Source organism: Strix uralensis, chromosome Z, assembly GCF_047716275.1.
Source record: "Strix uralensis isolate ZFMK-TIS-50842 chromosome Z, bStrUra1, whole genome shotgun sequence".
Classification (NCBI taxonomy): Eukaryota; Metazoa; Chordata; class Aves; order Strigiformes; family Strigidae; genus Strix; species Strix uralensis.
Window position 1 is genome coordinate 52,322,296 of NC_134012.1, and position 19,618 is coordinate 52,341,913.

At 39.0% G+C, this 19,618-nt stretch overlaps 1 protein-coding gene across 4 annotated transcripts in view; it reads left to right on the forward strand.

The window, feature by feature from the left end:
- The window catches only part of SNCAIP (synuclein alpha interacting protein), a 90,573-nt gene that overhangs the window by 42,198 nt on the left and 28,757 nt on the right, over positions 1 to 19,618 (forward strand). For 3 of the 4 annotated variants that reach the window (XM_074856173.1, XM_074856175.1, XM_074856174.1), the window contains exons 3-5: positions 3,960 to 4,032; positions 16,879 to 17,729; positions 18,547 to 18,726. In XM_074856173.1, the coding sequence (XP_074712274.1) occupies positions 3,960 to 4,032; positions 16,879 to 17,729; positions 18,547 to 18,726 (1,104 nt within the window). Of the gene's footprint in view, positions 1 to 3,959; positions 4,033 to 16,878; positions 17,730 to 18,296; positions 18,372 to 18,546; positions 18,727 to 19,618 lie in introns of those variants that run through there. The other variant, XM_074856176.1, reaches the window with a different exon arrangement.

A 19,618-nucleotide genomic window follows, 5' to 3' on the forward strand; every position in this document is an offset into this window, starting at 1 on the left:
AGGTGTTAGATTCAGACAGACATTTTGCACCTTTACGAGTGTTAGTGTCTATATAGGTCTCCTTTAAAGTTAAAGGGAAGAATAACATATGAAGAGTCTATATAAGATGCTATAAACAATACATAGCACGAATAACCTAACCAGTACTCCAAAGATGTTGATCACAACCATTAAGTAAGTTTATTTTTGGAAAGGTGTTATTTCTCATCTCTTTCCACCACTTTTTTGATCTGGAGCTACTTAAAATGATACTACTATTGAGAAGAATCTTTCTGCAACCTCAAGTCAAGTATTGTTGCTTTACTTGTTCTTGATGTAGCTTGCTATTCTCAAATAAATGTCTAGGAAAAAGGGAGGTGTTGCACAGTTATGAATTGTTAAGCAAATGTAATATAAAGGTATTAATTTAATGGGATTTGAATATTAATGAATCTGTTTATTTTCTACTATAACAAATAAACTGAAATGAGACTGTTAAATGGCTTACAATAATAATAGCACCTGGAAACAAATTAGCTATAATGAAGGAAGTTGTCGGTTTTCTCTATCTAAATGAAAACAAGGAGCTGTGCATTTAAGAGCAGGAGACAGTCACTGATGTCTTGATCCAGTGGAGGTGAATTTGTTGAATTCTGATACCAACTTCAGTTGGAGCAGAACATGGTCCTTAGTGTTTTGAGGGTGCCATGAGTCTGATGATGTGGTCTGAAAGTCATGCTATGTGTCCAGCTTTGCCCTTTGACTCCATTCCAGGAGACATTAAAGGTATTCTCCACAACAGAATGTTAAAAAATAACCTTTTTAATTTACATTTTTTTACCATTTTGTATATAAATTTCTATGCTACAACTCGTGATCCAGTATTTCTTCTTTCTGATACTTCACAGACACAAGTGAGTCTGCAGATGGCAGACAAGTGGCACAGCACAGAACAGCCTTACTAGATTGTTTTTCTCATGTGTTGGATTTAAAATTCATTGCATTAAAATTTGAGAAACCATGTGAAACTTAAAAGGTTAACATTTGCATTAATTCAAATTCTGTAGTGCAGTTTTACATAATGAACAAATGTTTTGTATAAGGGAGGTTCCCTTTTCCCCTGAATTAATAGTGTCTGTTGAAGAAAATTGGGAGTATGTTGCATTTGCATGGAATACTTTTTAGTGCTTCTTGTCTCTTGTTTGCTGTTGATGCTGTTCTTCCATCTTACAAAGTTCTTAAGGGGTTTATTGAAATTCACTGTTTCATGTTGCACATAGGCATGCCTTAAATGCAGAAAAATAACCCAAACCTCAAGCAGCAATCAAAAATGCCATTACATGCATTATCTTGGGAAGAAGCCCTTAGTTTGGTTACCGAATTGCACCGTCAACCACAACACACATTGATTAAATACCTAAAGAAGCAACATGACATGCTTAGCTCTCACTGTCTTTGGGCACAGCCCTCAACTCTGGTTGAATTGGTTACTCTAATGGTGAAATGTCAGAAATGGTATTTAATTTTGAACGTAAAACAATTTTGGAGTGAAAGAAATTATTTGAATGTAAAAAAACTGTTGACTGAAAAGTGAGAAATAATTATTTTTTAATGCCATTGAATAAGCATTAAGTCTAAAATTCTGTTGCAGGTAAGGGTTACAATCTAAACCTCTTTTGCTGTCCCTCTGTGAGACTGCTAGTAACCTTGAAAGTTTTGGTTGAAGAAAAGCTAACAGACATTACTGATGATCAGAGCTGGAGCTAGAGTATGAGAGAAACTAGTTCTAGAGGGAAGAGCTGGCAATGGTTTGTCCATATGGTTGGGAAAGGTCCACTTTAAAGAGTAATTTTAATTGCTTCCTGGATCAAAAGCCAGTTCTCCACATCTTGACCACAAAATACAGATGGCAAAAATGTAAATGTGCAGAAGTCTTTTTGGGGACAGAGGTGAGTGGGAGGAAATCTGTTAATGAAATCAAACCAATGTGATTAAAATGCATAATCAAATTTATAACATTTAGTATGTTTTTGGTGGTGGGAGGTGGTAACTGAATACATTTTAGTGCAATGCTGAAACAGAAAGAAAATATGTTCTTCCAGGAAAGAACAGGAAAAAAGACAAAAAGAAAAACGGCTGTCTGTTTTTGAGGTTGCTTGACAAAACACATAGCAATGGAATACAAAAGGCCTCATTCTAATTGAATTACAAACTGTGTAATAGTTTAAACTGCACCAGCTGGTCTTATGAAGCTACCATATTCCTTGGAGACATGTTCCTTGGATTGCCTTAAGAATCCTACTAGACCAACATTGCCTTCTGAGTCTTTGTGCTGAAATAGCAAGATGTATAGCTTAACGGCTCAATCTTTATTAAACAATAACTACAGTGAAGCACAGCACATGGTGTTTGTGCGTGTGTGTGTTTAAATTGTATTAATTTGTATTTAGTATCATCTTTCTCCCTGTTCTGCTCTTCTGCTCTTTGTTGCTTTAGGCTGTCACATCCTGAAGCAGTCACAGTCTTAAAGACAATCCCTTGTTTAATGGGCATTGGTGTCACTAGGTAGTTTTGTGGAGTGCTGCTACACATTTTAATTAATAGATTTGGTGTTGATCCTGGGTATACTTATGAGAAATTCTTGTTGTAGTTGAGGTTTCTCAATACATCCCTGATTCAGGTCAGCAAGGGAAAAAGTAAGGCATGGGAGGATTTTGAGGCTTAATAAAGTAATTACAATCGAGCAACAGTCTTAAACTTGCACCAGAGGAGTAAATTACTTCTGCAACTGGTCACTTGAAGTCGACTTTAGATTATTTTGAAGTAGATTGCCAGCTGTGCTTTAGAACATCAAACTGGGAATGGTGAACTGTCAGCAAAAACCAGGACAATGTATGACCATTTCTTTTTTGTGTGTGTTGAAAAAAAAAGCTCGTGGTTTTATATGTAGTTGTTTTGCTTCATTTGTCAATAGCACACAAGCTAAAAATGTCTGTTTCTTTGAAAACATATGGTGTTTATGTATTCTTTAAAAATTTTGAGTTGTTTTAATCCTAAATGCTTTTTTCTGTTTTAGTTTTCAAAATACTGTTTTTAATCATTTATTTATATGAGCAAAGCCATTGATCTTTAACAGACATGATGATTTTCATTTGTTTAAGTGAAGATTCCTGTAACATTTAAGCATTTGATTAAGGAAGGCTTGCTATTAAGTAACTTAATTTCTCTATGTCAGAATGTGTAGTTTTATAACACTGGATCATGTGTCTTACCAGGGGTATTCCACAAGTTTATAAGAAAAAGATTTCTGTTTAGTAAGATATGTATGTCATCCCTGTTTTTTTCCTTTTTAATGCTGAATTTAGAGAATAACATACTGATAATATTATCCTGTTGCATCAAAGTAATAATGCAAGTTTGCTTTAATAAAGCCTAGGTTAGAGAAATGAATCTCTAGTCTGATATGTGTATGTACATGCATCCCTCTCTGAAATCAGATCTCTGTGGTGCAAATATTCTGCATTACTTTCACATATTGGTTTGTGAAAGCTTTAATTCTAATTCTTTAAGCATGAAGTATCTTGCAGTATAATCACCATAATAGATGCCCAGATGGTCAAAGTGAGACCCTTGACGCTTACTGTGAGGGCTAAATCTATTCTCAACTTTGATCCCGTGGAAAGGATGTATATATAAAGTGTATTTGTGACTTGAATAATGGTGATCTGCAGGAAGAAGAAATCTGAGGTGCGGAGACGCTTTGCTGTAGCTTTGAAAGTCTGTTTAATATCCCTCAAGGTGAGATACACAAGCAGATGCCATATGCTTGTCTCATGCAACCTGAGAAGACCATCAGACTGACAGAAGTACCCTTGGGTTGATAGATTTAGGCTGTGTCCATGACATCAGGACTTCTTGAAAGTCTTACTTTTTATCTTTTTAAATGAATTATTTCATATAATTTTTTTCCTTTTTTACAGTATTCTGTAACTTCTCTCAAGACCATCCCAGAATTATGTAGAAGGTGTGATTCACAAAATGAAGACAGGTCAGGTATGATGCCACTTTTATCCACCCATCATTTTCTAGGCTGCTTTTTATGATGTACAACTTGGCAACAATAGCTTCTTGGCAGTGTTCTGTTGTTTTGTTTTTTCTCATTTTTGTACAGCTTTCTGGACACATGACTTCTTTTTTTTTTTCAACAGATGTTAGTTCATTAGAAGGAAAAAAAGTTCCAAAAAAGGATTTGGCTGTATACAGATAAATGTAGGGCTTCATCTCAGCAGCTCCAAACCACAGTATATGCAACAATTTAGTTGAAAACCCGAGAAACCATTGGTGACAAGACGTAATAATGTAGGCGCCAATGAAAAAATGTTGGATACATTTACTACCCATATGGCCACAACCAGTTTGAGGGATGATGTTTTGCCAGAGTCTGAAACTGTATCAAGGATGCTATATGATAGAATCTACTCTAAGGCATACTGTAATAGTTAAGATTAAAGCCGAGTTTTTTAGTTTAATAGTGTAAACTAAATGAAGAATCATGGCATATAGATGAGAACCAGCTGGAGACCTTCCCCCTGCCTCCCTGACAAAACGTGCATTCAGTGTTGTTTTTCACTCTGTAAATCAGATTAATCCGCTTTTGTTTTTCTCTTCCTGATGGAGGAGAAATTAATTGGTGAGAGGAGCATGTTTGTTGAGCTATGAAAAGTTTCTGATGTTTTAATTGAACTTTTGTTAGTGTTTCATCAAATACTTTTATAATAGAAATGGGAGACCTGGAATTTGTGGGATGATAGAAGGCTTTAAGAACTGTGCTATACTTTAGCAGCTTTTATTTCTGTTTTTCCTTTCAGAGAGTTGTAAATTTCTGAGGTGTGTAACTAAGTCAAAACTTTCTGAGAGCTACTTCTTCTACCAGAGTCATTAAAAGCCAGGTCATCACAGCCATATGCCACTGCCCTTGGCAATAAAGGAAAGCAAAGCTCTCCTTACCATACCTGCTTGCCATGTTACTGCCCGCACAGGGCACAGCAGTGATTGCACACACGGTATTACCTGCTGCAAGCAGAGACGGGGAAGAAGTGGAAAGGGAGAAGACCCCTGATTCACCCCCCTCAATTTGCCCTATCTCATTCTATCCCAGTCTTCCCCCTGCCCTCCCCCATCTTCCACCATCCTCCCCTCCATATTCCCCTCATCTTCCCCATCCTCCCCCATTACACTCTTTCATCCTCGTGCTGCCTCACCCCTATCCCTTTTCTTCTCTCTTCTTCCTACCTTTTTGCTCCTTCTTCCCCTTTCCTCATTCTTTTCTCCCCCTTTTGTCCTCTCTCCTTCCCCCTTTCCCCCTCTCCTTCCCTCCATATTACCTGTTCTTACCCCCATTCATCCCTCATTCCTCCTTCTTCTTTCCCTCCTCCTTTCCTCTTTCTTCCCCACTTCTTACCCCCTTCTACTCCTTATTCTTCCCTACCATTCTCCTTACCATTCCTCTCCTGATTCCTCCCCACATTCCTCCCACCATTCTTTCCCATGTTCCTCCTCCCATTCTTCTTTCCCCAGTATCCCCACCATTCTCCCCACTGTTTTCCCACCTGTTCTCCCTACCATTCCTCCCCAACATTCTTCATCCCCATTCTCTCCAATGTTCACTCCACCATTCTTTCTCCCCAGAGCTTACCTTTTTTTCCCCCATTGTCTCCCAGTTTTTCCCACCATTCTTCCCCATGAGTCTTTTCTGTTTTTCCCAAGTCTTCCCCAGTCTTTCCACCAAGTCTTTCCCAATATTCTTCCCACCATTCTTCTAGACCCTTCTTCTTCCTGTTCTTCTAGACCCTTCTTCCTCCTATTCTCACTATTCTCCTCCCCACCATTTACTGCCCCTCATTGTCACCCCCTTGATGCCCCACACAGTACCACCCTCATTTCATCCACATACCCCTCCCCCACGATTTTCTTCCTACTGCCATTTCCCCCCATCTGTCTGCCTATCAGTATTAGCAGCTGATCATGTGGCAGCAGGGCATTATCTTGTCGTGTCATAGAAGGAGAAAGCCACTCATTCACTCAGCTGCTCCAAGAGCAAGGTAAGCCAGAGGAAAACAAGAATAGCCCCTAAGACATATTATACTGGGTGATCTGTTCATGAGGACTGCTCAGCCACAGTAGCATCATCAGTATCTGTTTTCAGGAAGAAGAGTATTTTTAAAATTCAGATAGTAGTCTTAAAGTAAAATGTAGACCAATAGCAATGATGAAGCACTGGTTACGAGCTCTTCCTTAAGACCATAAAATATTGACAACTTATTGTGTAGCTCTGTTGTTTCATGGTCGCCTCTGCAGTCGGACATTTTTCAGTGATGATTTTAATTACATCTGCACTCATCTGTTGCCTTGAAAAGGGGTTGACAGATGCAAGTACAGGCATTGCTGGAAGACAGTAGTAGCACTGGGGAGTCTGCCAGTGGAAGTTAATTCACAGCTTTGTTTAAAAGTCTTGAGTCAAAAAGGAGGTCTTTAGCACTGTATTTAGTATTGGCAAACTGGAAACAGTACTAAAACCTATTTTTTTCTCTACTTATCACTTATGAGTTTTGGTGAATTGGAAATAGCACTAAGATCTATTTTATTTTTACTCTGCTTAATCACTGAGTAAACATAGTGCTGAACAGGAAGGTATCACTTTACATCTCTGTACATCCTTCAGTATCTGAAGTATCTTGTAATATCAACAGAGCTGTATCAGTCAACATTGTCTAAGGCCCCATCTGTAGATTTTTCATAGTTGCTTTTGAAGCAGTCTCTTGCCTTCCTCATATTGTAGACCATTAAAGAAACATTCCCCAAATTATTGTTGCTATGTGCTTTTTTTGATGAAGATAGATTATATCATAAATCTTTATTATGCATGATATTCATGCTATGTGATATCTATATTCAATTGGCAATTTAAGTAGTTACACATAGAAAAACTCAGAGGTTTTACAAAGAGCTGATCCAAGTTTCTACCTCATACTGACTTCTGCTTAGTTAGAGGTTGCATTTCTTCTTTAAAACTGGGAAAAATGTGGAAGTAGAACTATCCAAGAATTATTTTTTAAAAGAACTAGAAGTTAAGCATAAGTTAGCTGTAGGATTAGATATGTCAGGACCCTAATAATCTAAAAAAGAATTCTCTGTCAGCTTTGTCTCAGAAGAATATTTAGTTCACTGAGACAGTGAAGAGAAAATTACAGAGAAAATAAGATTCAACTGCAGGTAACCATTTTCACCAACAAGATTGTTAGAACAGATTTAAACCAGACAGTTCCTTTTTGTGAAATTAAATTTTTTAATTATATTTATATAATATGGCTGATATTATGGAAGTCTTACTGTTCGTTGTTTGCAGATAAGTTTAGTAAATAGCCCTGTAAATCCCATTTTCTTTCCCCATTTTGTGTAAACATTTAATAATATGTTAGTAACATATGAAAGTGTTTGGTTACATTGTTTTCAAATTACTCTAAGCACTTATAATCCTAGGCAAACATACCAGTGTTTACCAGTCAGTGTACTTTCTCAAACATTTCACATAGACCTTTCAACAGATTTGGGGATTTTTTTTTAACTGTTTCTGCCTGCCTGTAACTTTTGCTCAAATTACGTTCTCTTTTAGACAAGGATAGATTAGAAAGTCTGAGAAAGTATATCCCTACGTGTAGTTTTTCCTTCCTGAACTCCCAGTGTCACCTCCCTTTATTGGACAGCACTGGCCAGGGACCTGTACCAGTAAGAAGGTCCTGTGGTTCCTTCCTCCCCCTTTTGCAAGATGTGCGTGAAAGTCATGCAGTCAGTACAGTCTCAGTCTTGACTCTTCTGTGTCCTTCCCTGGATTTAGGGAATTGTGGCTCAGGAAAATTCCAAGGGATCCTTGGAGCCAAAGTCGGTGCCAGTACCCACAGATTATAAGGTAAAAGATATATGAGATTGGAGAAAAGGTGTAGGGCAAATCCTGGTATATCCACAATAAAGCATGATTAAGGGTAATTGTTTACCATCATGCTTCAAGAGTATGATCTTTATAGTTAGCATAAGAACCACTAAGATAAGCATTTTTCTTCTTCAAAGATAGAAAATTAAAGAGTGTAGTTTAAAAATGGGTCTAGCTAACTCATTTTTCTGAAATGAAGTGTTAGCCAGCCTGCCCACTGATTTTCGGCATTGTCTAATGTAGACTGATGAATTGAAACAGAAATCAGTCCTTTATGCTTTTGTTACTAAGCATGAAATTCATTGCTTTCATTCTGGGCAGATTTTGTAAGGCCATTTGAGCAAATGGTTCAAGACATCTGTGTTCAACAAGCTTCACTGAGCCATATCATTGTTGAAGTATATTCTGTCAGCTATGATGACTTTTGGTTGTCATTAAATGTATGTGTCAAATGAGGGCAATGTCCTATTCTAGATCTTTATTCACAGGTTGATAAAAGCAACTTCGTCTTTAATTTCCAGCAGTTATCCTTCTGCACTGTGTTACTCATTTTCAAAGTAACTGTCATTCACAGAATTATTCAGATTAGTTTCCTATTTGAGAAAAAGAAATAAATCAGTGAACATAAAATTGCAAACAACTTCTGTCTAAAGCTCTTGGTAGTTTTTTAGGTATAAGAGAAATTAAAGTAAAATTTTATTTGGAGGCGATGTTATATGACATTAATTTCAGAGTCTGTTGTGTTCCAAATACCTCCCAGGTAAATATGTCTGAAACAATGCAATATTGATTGGATAATTCCTTGGTACAATGCTGAAGAATTTTCTCAGGAAAACCAATAATTAGTATGCAGTGACACTTCTGATAGCTATATATATGCTCTTTTCCTACCTCATTTTCACATCCTCCCTCTTCCTGTTTTACACATTTTGTGACAGAATGACATCTTTTGATTTTTCAGTAGAACTTTACTTGCCATCTCCTTTTTACAGGATCAGTATGGACAAATGTAAACCCTATTTATTAATTTTGAAATTTTCTTTGCCTCTTCTGTATTCTTTACTTTAGAAATTACAGCTTTTTTAGTGTTCTCCCTCAAGCCAAGATAAGAAAAGTTATTCATTCGCTGAGGCTCATATTAATGTTTAAATTACCTATAAAAGATGCATTGTTATTTAAAAGGATGAATTATTATTTACTCTGTTTACCCTTTTTTTCTTCTTTAGAGTGGCTTCAAATTCCACTTAAATGGGAACAAACCCTCTCTGTTCTTAACTGTGAAGGGTTATTATTTAATTCAGGTTCTCATGCTATAGAGCTTATATTAAGGAACCCTAAAATGCACTCTTAGAAGTTATTAATATATTAAAACTGTAAAACAGTGCCATCTTCAGTTAAAATTGTTGAATATTATTTCAGTGATATTAATAAAACAGTAAATAGATATTCAGAACTGGTTTTGATTATCCATCAATATGTAAGGGACATCCCTTCCTTCTTCTCTTGAAGCCCCAATATTGCTGCCAGTGTTGGAGATAAATTGGTGTTAATAAAAATGAGGAATTTTCTAAAAGTTTCCCTAGTGTGAACAGCACCTCAGTGTCTGTATACAGAGGCAGAATCACAGTACTCTAAATAGACCTGGAATAAGTACAATAGACCTGGAATGAGTACAAGTCTTAACTGATTCAAGAGTCTCTGTTGAAGTCATATCACAAGGAAGAAGCTCAGGCATTTCTTTCAAAGGACAGTAAAGCTCCAAACGTGAAACTTTGTATATACTTACTGCAGGCCTCCAAATGATTATGTAGTACATGAGCAATATGGTGAAATACTGCATTTAAAAAAATATTTAATAGGTATTAGCAGTTATAGGTGCTAATCCCAGGCTTCCTTAATGATAATGATGGAAAGTGAAGTATATTCCACAGTAAGTGAATTTTTAAAGGAAGAAGGAAGAGTTTCAGATCAAGGAAAGTAATGCATTCATCCTTGGGTAGCAACAGAGTCAACATAACAGAGTTTGTTCTTATTTATAGAATCATAGAGTCCTAGAATGCTTTGGGTCGGAAAGGACCTTCAAAGACATCTAGTCCCCCTTTCATGGTCAGAACTATCTTTCACTAGATCAGGTTGCTCAAAGCCCCATCTAGCTTGACCTTTGAACACTTTCAGGGATGGCGCATCCTGTTACAATGTCACACCACCCTCATTGTAAGGGTGCAAGACCTTGCACTTGGTCTTGTTGAACTTCATAAGGTTCACATGGGCCCAGTCTTCAAGTCTGGTCAAGGTCCCTCTGGATAGCATCACTTTTCTCAAGCTAACCAGCTGCACCACTCAACATGGTGTCATCAACAAATTTGCTGAGGGTGCACTGAATCCCACTCTCCATGTTGTTAATAAAGATATTGAACAGTACCAGTCCCAATACAAACCTAACATGGTTTGAGCCCAGAGGGCAACTGAGCACCACACAGCCGCTCGATCACTCCTTTCCCCTCAGGGATAGGGAAGAGAAAATAAAACAAAAGGCTTGGGGATTGAGACAAAGGACAGGGAGGGATGACACACCAGTTATGGTCATGGGCAAAAGACAGATTCAGTTGAGGAAAAAAAAGAACATCAGCTCACTTTGAAGACCACCAATACTAATTTACCAATCAAACAGAGTAGGTCAGTGGAAAATACAACCACATCTTAAAGACACCTTCCTCCCACCCCTCCTTTCTTCCCAGGCTCCTGATTTCTCTACCTCCTCCCCCTAAGCAGCACAGGGGGGCAGGGGATGGGGGTTGCGGTCAGTTCATCACCCGTTGTCTCTGCTGCTCCTTCCTCCTCAGGGGGAGGACTCCTCACGCTCTTCCCCTGCTCCAGCATGGGGTCCCTCTCCCAGGAGACAGTCCTCCACAAACTTCCTCCAACACGAGTCCTTCCCATGGACTGCAGCTCTTCACAAACTGCTCCAGCGTTGGTCCCTCCCATGGGCTGCAGTTCTTCATGAACTGCTTCAGTGTGGGTCCCTTCCACGGGCTGCAGTCCTCCCAGCAACAGACTGCTCCAGCACAGGCTTCCCTCAGAGTCCTGGCCTTCTTTGGGCACAGCCACCTGCTCTGGCGTGGGGTCCTCCACAGGCTGCACGTGGGCATCTGCTCCACCAGTGACCTCCATGGGCTGCAGGGGCACAACCTGCCCTCTCACCATGGGCTGCAGGGGAGTCCCTGCTCCATTGCACCTCCCCCCCACCCTTTCCTCCTTTCTTCAAACTGACCTTGATGTTTGCATAGGTATTTCCCTCACAACTTGTCCTCCTCCTCCCAGGTTCCCCTTCTTAAATATGTTATCACACAGGCATGGCCACCATCACCTTGGCCAGAGGCAGGTCTGACTTGGAGCCAGGGGAGCTTCAAGAAGCTTCTCACAGTAGCCACCCCTGTAGCACCCTCCCCCGCTACCAAGAACCTGCAACACACAAACCCAACATAAAACCCCTGAGAAACACCACTCATTACTAATCTCCATTTGGACACTGAACTGTTGACTGCACCTCTTTGGACATGGACATCCAGCCAATTCCTTTTGCATCAAATAGTCCATCAAACCTATCTCTCTAAATTAGGAGCAGGAATGTTGTGGGGGACCATGTCAAAGGCCTTACAGAAGTCAAGGTAGATGGCATCAGTAGTTCTTCCGTTGTCCACTGATGCAGTCACTCCGTCTTAGAAAGCCACTAAGATTTGTCGGACATGATTTACCCTCTTGGTGAAGCCTTGTTGGCTGTTTCTACTCACCTCTCTGTCATCCATATGCTTTCACATAGCTTCCAGGAGGATCTCTTTCATGATTTTCAAAGGCACAGAAGTGAGGCTGACTGGTCAGTAGTTCCCAAAGTCCTGCTCTTTACCCTTTTTAGAGGGTAATAAATTGAAGCCTAAATGGTAAAGAAGCTACTTCTTGTATTGTCAGCAACGGTAGAGAGTACCTCCCGGTATTGTGTACTGGGAGTTTCCAAGTACATGCTGACAAGATCTTGAGGTAAAAGCTTCCAGTCTTCTGTCAGTTTTACACTTTGTTTCCAGTCTTGCTACTTCCTGCAGGCAAGCGGCATTCTTTCAGGGTGGTTACATCCTCATCATAGCATAACTGAAGTCAGAAAGCACCTCTGAAAGCCATCTTGTCCATCTCCCTGTGCTCAGGGCAGTTCCAATTACAACAAATTGCTCAAGGACCTATTCTCCAAATGAATGCTTCAATAAAGAACATTGCAACCAAGATACTTTGGGGAAGTGTTATTAAGGAAGCAACCATAATGCTCTCACGTCTTCGTCAGCAAGGAACAACTGATTCAACCTCAGAGGCTGATCTGTTAGACATGATAAAATCAGATGGTCTTACCATAGGCCAGGACTCAGCTCCAGGGCCCAGGTAGCATGTTGATCTCCATTATTCACAGTTTTACTGTGGTTTATGCCTACACAGATACGGAGTTCATGGAAAACAAAGGTTGAAATACAGAGGATTTAAGAGTTAGCACAGTCTGGATGCAGGTCAGGTCATTAGGAGGAAGCATTAATCCCATTGATGACTGATAACTGTTTGAATAAAGGGAAGTCATCCAGTTTTTCTCCTGGACAGTGGCTCAACACAGTTGACTATAAAATATTGCTCTCCATCATGAGAAGGAATAGAGATAGCAAACTGAAAAGGTTCAGGGATTTCATTGAGAGATGTAGCATAGTAATGGGGATCACTGGTTGCCACCTGCGGAAGAACAGAAGTGAATTGATACTCTTGTTCGTTCCTGTTAAAACCAATATGTAGGTGTCAGGTGACCTAGTAGAACAACATGGACTCAGTTGCTAACTGATCTGCAAATGACTGAGATCTTTACATCCATTTTCCTGTTTGCCTGCACCACTGCCTGTTGAACGTCCCAGCTGTTCAACAGCAGCATTCATGACTACAGAACATTGGTCAAAGCATAAAACTAAATGACTCCGTGGTGATGATGACAGAAACACACTGTTAGGAGTTTGACCGTTTCCTCAGTCAGTCAGTCCTCTTTGAATGTGAGTCATTCTGGGTTCATGAAGATCTGGCATAGCAAGATCTACAAATACCACTCTGGAGTATGTTCAGTTCATTTTGTAATGGTACTGGTGTGATACACATCCTTTTGCCCCCTCCTATTTGTGTCAGCAGTGCTGTAAACTTCATGAAGCTATCATCATTTAAAGAATGTTAATGTACCCTTATGCCAGGGAGACAGGCATACCAACAATGAATTTCGGTAGTAGTTTCTTTATAGAGGTGAAGTAAAAGCTGAGTCCTTTGTTTTTTTCATTATACTAAGGACAGTTTAAAGGTATTCTGATGTTTGGCATTAGATTGTATCACAGAAACTGCCTATCACAAGGGTAAAGTTTCATCTGTGCATGAGGTGGTCTTGATGATTGGATAAAACTCGTATAGTTACTCTATAATTCTACAGATGCACGTATGCCTGATAAAACTCCTCCTCTCACCACCCCATGCCCTAGATACAGAGATGAGTTTAAAAAATGCTCTGAAGTCAACAGGTACTTCCAATTGGAAACATAAGGATCTTTTTTAGAAAGTTCAAGATAAATTTTGATTCCTACAGTAAAATCTGATGAAGTGATTACATTGCAAGAGAAGTCCCCTTTTCTGATTATTGGCCCCCAGTAGTTCTAGGACACCTATAAATATATAAATAAATAAGTGAATAAATAAAACTATAAATAAGCCTATAGGCCTCTTTATTCACATTTTGCATTTTCTCTTCCTCAAGAAAAGCATAGAGCACAACATATGGTTAAGAACTACTTTTGCAAATTTAACCGTGTGGATTTTCATCAGATACTATTTTCTTTAGTGCCAAGAAAATACTTTGGCACCTCAGGTCTATCCAGGAGCACGACAGTTCTTTGTTGAGTTCTTTGTTGTGAATGAAGTCTCCCTAGTTCTTGTGTTCCTCTCTTTTTGCTTTAGCAACACAACAATGTTATCATCCAAATGTCTCATATTAATGAATAAAAGTTAAAGAAATAATTTTGACAATAGTTGGGAAAAAAAACCTGTTGTCACCTTTTTACATTTGAGATACTGGTGCACAGAAGAGATATGACTTATCCAAGATTATACCAGAATTATTTGTTGGATTCTGGAATCAAGCTAGCTGTTCAACATTCTAATCCCCTACCTTAAACTCAGATCATCCTTTACTGTTGTTTATAAAATAATCAAACAGTATTTATTTAACCCAGTTTTTAAATGGCCTCTGCCTGAGTTCGTAATTATGAAGAGATGAGCAAGAAGAGGCTTTTTCCCTGGAGCATCGGTTGAAGACCACTTACATAACTCCTGCTGTGCTGGTGCTTTGGAGGACAGAGGCAGCACTTGCTTTTGCTTCTTCAGGGAACAAGCATCTGAAAACAGAATGGAACAGATTCAAGCCATGCACTGGTCCACTCTGGCCTGTGGTTTCAGCGTTGTGCAGGGGGAAACCATGCTGTAACTGCCTAAGCACTGAAGCAGTCTGTAAAGCACCCAAGTATAAAATAGCACAAAGAAGGACTGTGTCTACCAGTCTGACTTGCTTTCTTCCCTACTACTATGTGGTTAAATGCTATATTCTAATCCTTTATTAAATGCAGTCTAAATTCATCATCCCAGTTCAGTCAAGAATATGTTTGTAAATCTGTAAAAATATTGCTAGCTGTTCTCAGTGTTCCAGTTTGTTTTCTGGAAAACCGGTGTTTGTAAAGAGATGCTGCGAAGAAAAACAATGAAAAAATGGAAGTACCTCACTCTGCTCTAACTATAATGAAAGAAAAGAGAAATACATGACTTCACAGTGATTCAAGACAGACTTGTAACAAAGGTCATTCCTGCTTCACAGTGTCCAATTTTACAATTTTTTCATCAGTGGTTTATGTAAATGCGTGTTATTAAGCTTAGAAAGTGGAGAAAGCCAAGCAACAAAAGAAATGTAAGTTTAAATAAAGTGACGACAAACAAAATGTTGATGCCTTTTCCTCTGTCTAGACCCCTGTGTTGAAAGCAGTGTTTTCATAAAACTCAGACAGAATTCATTTCCATACTGAGTGCTTAATAGTTCCTGTCAGAACAAAACAGCTGGGAAACATATGGTATCCATTTCCCTGTATCACTTGGAAAAAATTTCACATGTAAATAAAACCAACATAAAAGTGTAGGCCTTTGAACCTAGAATCTTACACAATACATAAATAAGTCAGTACAGTGCGTTCTTTGTATTGGCCCACTAAGTTACATGCCTTTTGATTATTATTATTTTTATTTCTTCTTCGGAAATGTATTCTTAAGCACTTCCAAAAGTATTAAGGTGATTTTCAGATGTCCGTAACTACTAAGTCATACTAACCTTTCACTTCAGACATTAACGTTGCACTGAAAGTGTATATATATGTTTCCTTAGGAAGGTGTTCATGGCAAATTGTGTGTTTTGACCACAAATTAGATCCCAGTGATACGCAGTTAGCACATGTAATAAATCTACTTGTTTAAACAGTATTCTTGACTTTCAGAATGCATTAACTCTTAGTGTACATTGAAAAGGCCATAGAAACTGCCTAAAGGCTTTAGTGGCTTTAGTGCTGTCCCTCAACTGAAAATAACAAAATAAGGAAAACTTTTTGCCAGAGTTCCACTGATTATGGAGATCATAAATACCACCAGCTAGGACTGTGTGAAAGAGTGCAAGTTCAGTAGGGTTGATTTCAATTTCAGTAGGATTAAGACTTCAGGTGCCTTGAGCTCCCTTTCTTCTCTGCAAGTCAAATTCACTGGGCAAACTCTGTATCCAGCAGTGCACTGTAACAGTCTGGAAGGTCCAGATCTATATATACACATATGTTCATGTGTGTGTGTATATACAGGTTATATATATAGGGGGCGGAAAGTTTGACAGAGCCCAACCTAGAGAGGAGAAGTGGAAAAGGAAACACCATACCTGAATTTTCAGGTCAGAGAATCACAAAATCATTTAGACTAGTGAGGACCACTTGAGATCATCTAGTCCATTGGCCCTGGTTAATCAGGGTCAACTAGGTTAAGACCAGAACTGTGTCCAGTCAGATTTTGAGTATCTCCACAGATGGAGACTTTGCAGTTTCTCTGGGCAACCTGTGGCAGTGTTTGATCAGCCTCACAGTAAAAAAGTGTTTCCTTGTGTTCAGATAGAATTTCATGTTTCACTGTGTGCCTGTTGCCTCTTGTCCTGTCAGTGGGCATCACAAAGAAGAGCCTTGCTCCCTCTTCTTCATTGCTTCCCATCATGTAATTATACATAAGGATAAGATTCCTCCTTACCCTTCTCTTCTCCAGGCTGAACAGTCTCACCTCTCGGTCACTGTTCATATGAATTTCCAGTTCTTGTATGAAAAATACATCTCCCAGAGATAACAGGCCTTAAAAATTAAATTGTTGTTACTGTTGTTAAATCCATTAAAAAGTTTTGACTAACCCTTTTGTTGACCCTCCCAGAAAATCAGCCTTGGCTTATGATGCATCTCCATACAATAAAAAAAAAAAAACTGCAAACAGCATAGTTGGACAAGACCACGGTAAATTACACTAGGGTCTTACTGATGTCCATTACTTGATTAAAACTACTTTATTTGTAATTGATTACAGTATATGTCCTGTTTGAGGAAAGCTTCTTTTCTGGAGTGTCAAATTTTTCAGCTGTCTTGATAGACATGCCATTAAATCTGCTTAAATATGTGTGTGGCATGTTGTCATGTAACTCTTGCTTCTGGTGTTTGGCCACGTATATCTTTAAAGCATGCTGTATCATGTCACATGTCTGGTAGTAGTCACTTCTACATCACAATTCTCTACGTCTCTAGTTTCCAGCAGCAGCTGGAACTGTGGAGTCTCAACTCTTATCGGAAGTGCACAGAAACCAACAGGAATTGCAGATGTGTGCAATAAATTCAGACCAGTGAAGAGGGTTTCCCCATTAAAGCACCAGCCAGAAAGTTCTGAGAACAATGAAAGTGATGACCAGAAGAATGAGAAGGGAGAATACCAGAAAGGCAGCGATTCTCAGTCTGCACCTCCAAATGATGACCAGAGTCCAGGAGAAGGAGAGAGTCTTAAAAGCAAAAACATCGAGCCTGCTGTTCTGCTTGGGGAGCTGGAGCACTATGACCTGGATATGGATGAAATTTTGGATGTGCCTTATATTAAATCAAGCCAGCAAGTTGTTCCTTTTACAAAGGTAGCTCCCGAGAAAAAATGTTCAACAGTGAATGGTCTTAGTGGCAAGGCCTGCTCTGCAGGAAACACAGAGAGCTCATCTGCCAGCAGGATGCAGTTCTGTGTGCTGTCTCCTGTAAAAGGCTCTCAGCTGAGAAAAACACAGCCCATTGTCCTTGATCAGCACAAGCATTTAACAGAAGAATTAGAGCTTTCCCAGCCTTTAGTTAAGTGTAGCTCAGTCCATGAATCTGAAGCCCAGGGCAAAGACTTCCTCAGCAGGACATTTGTTGATCCTCATGCTCACAAAACTGAGAAGACTATGCCAAACTGCCACCTGAGGACTTTCCACCTGCAGACTGTAGTGGCAGAAAGCAAGCAGCTAGAGGAACTGAGTATGAACTGGAGCAGTGCAGGGGGGCCAGAAGAGAGGAGCGAAGAGGTGAAAAAAATTAAGAGCATCTTAAACATTGTAAAGGAAGGCCAAATATCTTTACTGGTAAGTATAACCTTTTTCGTAAAACACATTGAATAAGGGCAATCTGTGAATTGGTTTATTAAGTCAGCAAAGCTGATGAAGTGTGTATTTTGAACCGCTGCCCTTTTTATTATGTATGCTCCTTAGAAATTGAGCATATCGGCTTCCAAAGGGAAAGTTTCAAGCTTTAAATCAAATAACGTAGCAAAACCAAGATACTAGTTTTATGCAAACATGGCCAAGATTGCTAGTTTATGCAGTACACTGAAATCATATAAAAGGCAGGCATTTTAACTATTGAGATCACTTAAATATCGAATTTAAATCTTAATTGAATTTTGCCTTTCACAGCATTTGTGGGTTGCTTTGTTCGGTTATTGCTGATTTACCTCAGTTAATTAGAGGCTGATGATGGGAACAGAGGGGCTTCTGTTGTATCCTGATTATTATTCAGGAGTGTTTACGCTGTCTTGTTGCAGCAGTATTCTCAGGCAGGAGCTTTGTCTAAAGCCTTGTTGGCCTCTGAGCCATATGAGGTTTTTTGGTAAATTCTAGCACTGCGATCAGGCACTATCAATGATGGTTTCCAAAGTAACTAGATGCAAGTTAACACAATGATGCAGAGCATGTGATGCCAGTGAGCATCCCACCTCTATCTATTTGGTAATAGTAGCCAGGTTCTGTATAGTGAAGTGAAAAGCTCCTGGTTTTGAGTTATAAAAGAATAGGACTATGGGGAAACATCTTTGTATTTGGCTTGTTTCTTGGGCTGTGAGGCTTAATGTTCTGTGTATTTTCTTATCCTTAGTTGTAACTAACATAATGCTTTTTTTAACAGCCACATTTGGCAGCAGATAATCTGGATAAGATCCATGATGAATGTGACAACAATCTGTTGCATGTAGCAGCATCAAAGGGACATGCAGAATGCCTGCAGCATCTCACTTCTTTGATGGGTGAAGACTGTTTGAATGAACGAAACATTGAGCAGCTAACTCCAGCTGGATTAGCAATAAAGGTAATTTAGTCTCTGTCTCTACTGTAACGTGACATAAAGGTTTCTTTTTCATTTAGTTTCTTTCTGTGATGGCAGTAATACATCCAGCAGGATGTTATTTTTTCAAGCATTTTGTTAAGTGAGAGCAAAAAGAGCTGTTGGCTGGTACCACATAAGCAAATAAAAATGGATTACTGTGCAGTCACCTGTATATATCAGTTGTATAACATTGACATTTTATATGTTGTTGTCAATGCATATACATTCATTTTTAAATTAGTTAACTGACTCTAAAAAGAATTGTTGTATTTTAAGGAACTTTCATTTAACTCAGTCTCAGTTGTTTCTTTGGAGAGCATAACAGTTTCTTGGTTTTTTACAGATACAGATCTAATCTTGTATAACAAGTGTGAGAACATGTTTACGAAGCAAAACAAACCTCTGATCTGCATCAGGAGGTGAAACTTCTTAGTTGTCTAGAACAATTGCATCAGAGTTAAAATGTACATGTTACAGAACAATCTGTTAGAAACTGCAGAAATTAATGTCAAAGCTTACAGGAAAACCTATTATGTAGGAAACTGAAAATCATTGGTGTTGCTGCACTGAAGTAAAATATCGCGGTGCGGGAAGGCTGGTAATTTAACCATACTGATTCTGGTTCTTTAGTAAGTGAGACTGAATGGTTGAATGCCATTCCTTTTAGCCACTAAGTACCTTAAGAAGAAGCAAGGAAAGGGGTGAAATATAATACAACAGTTTCTGTTTCTTTTGGGGTTTTATTGTTATTTGCTTCTTGGGAAAACTTTAGAAACTGACAGAGGGACTGGTGGATTCCAACCTGCACGTTTGCATCTTTGAGACATGATTTCAGTGACCTAGGGCCCTGGTGCACATTTCAGGGTTGTTTTTT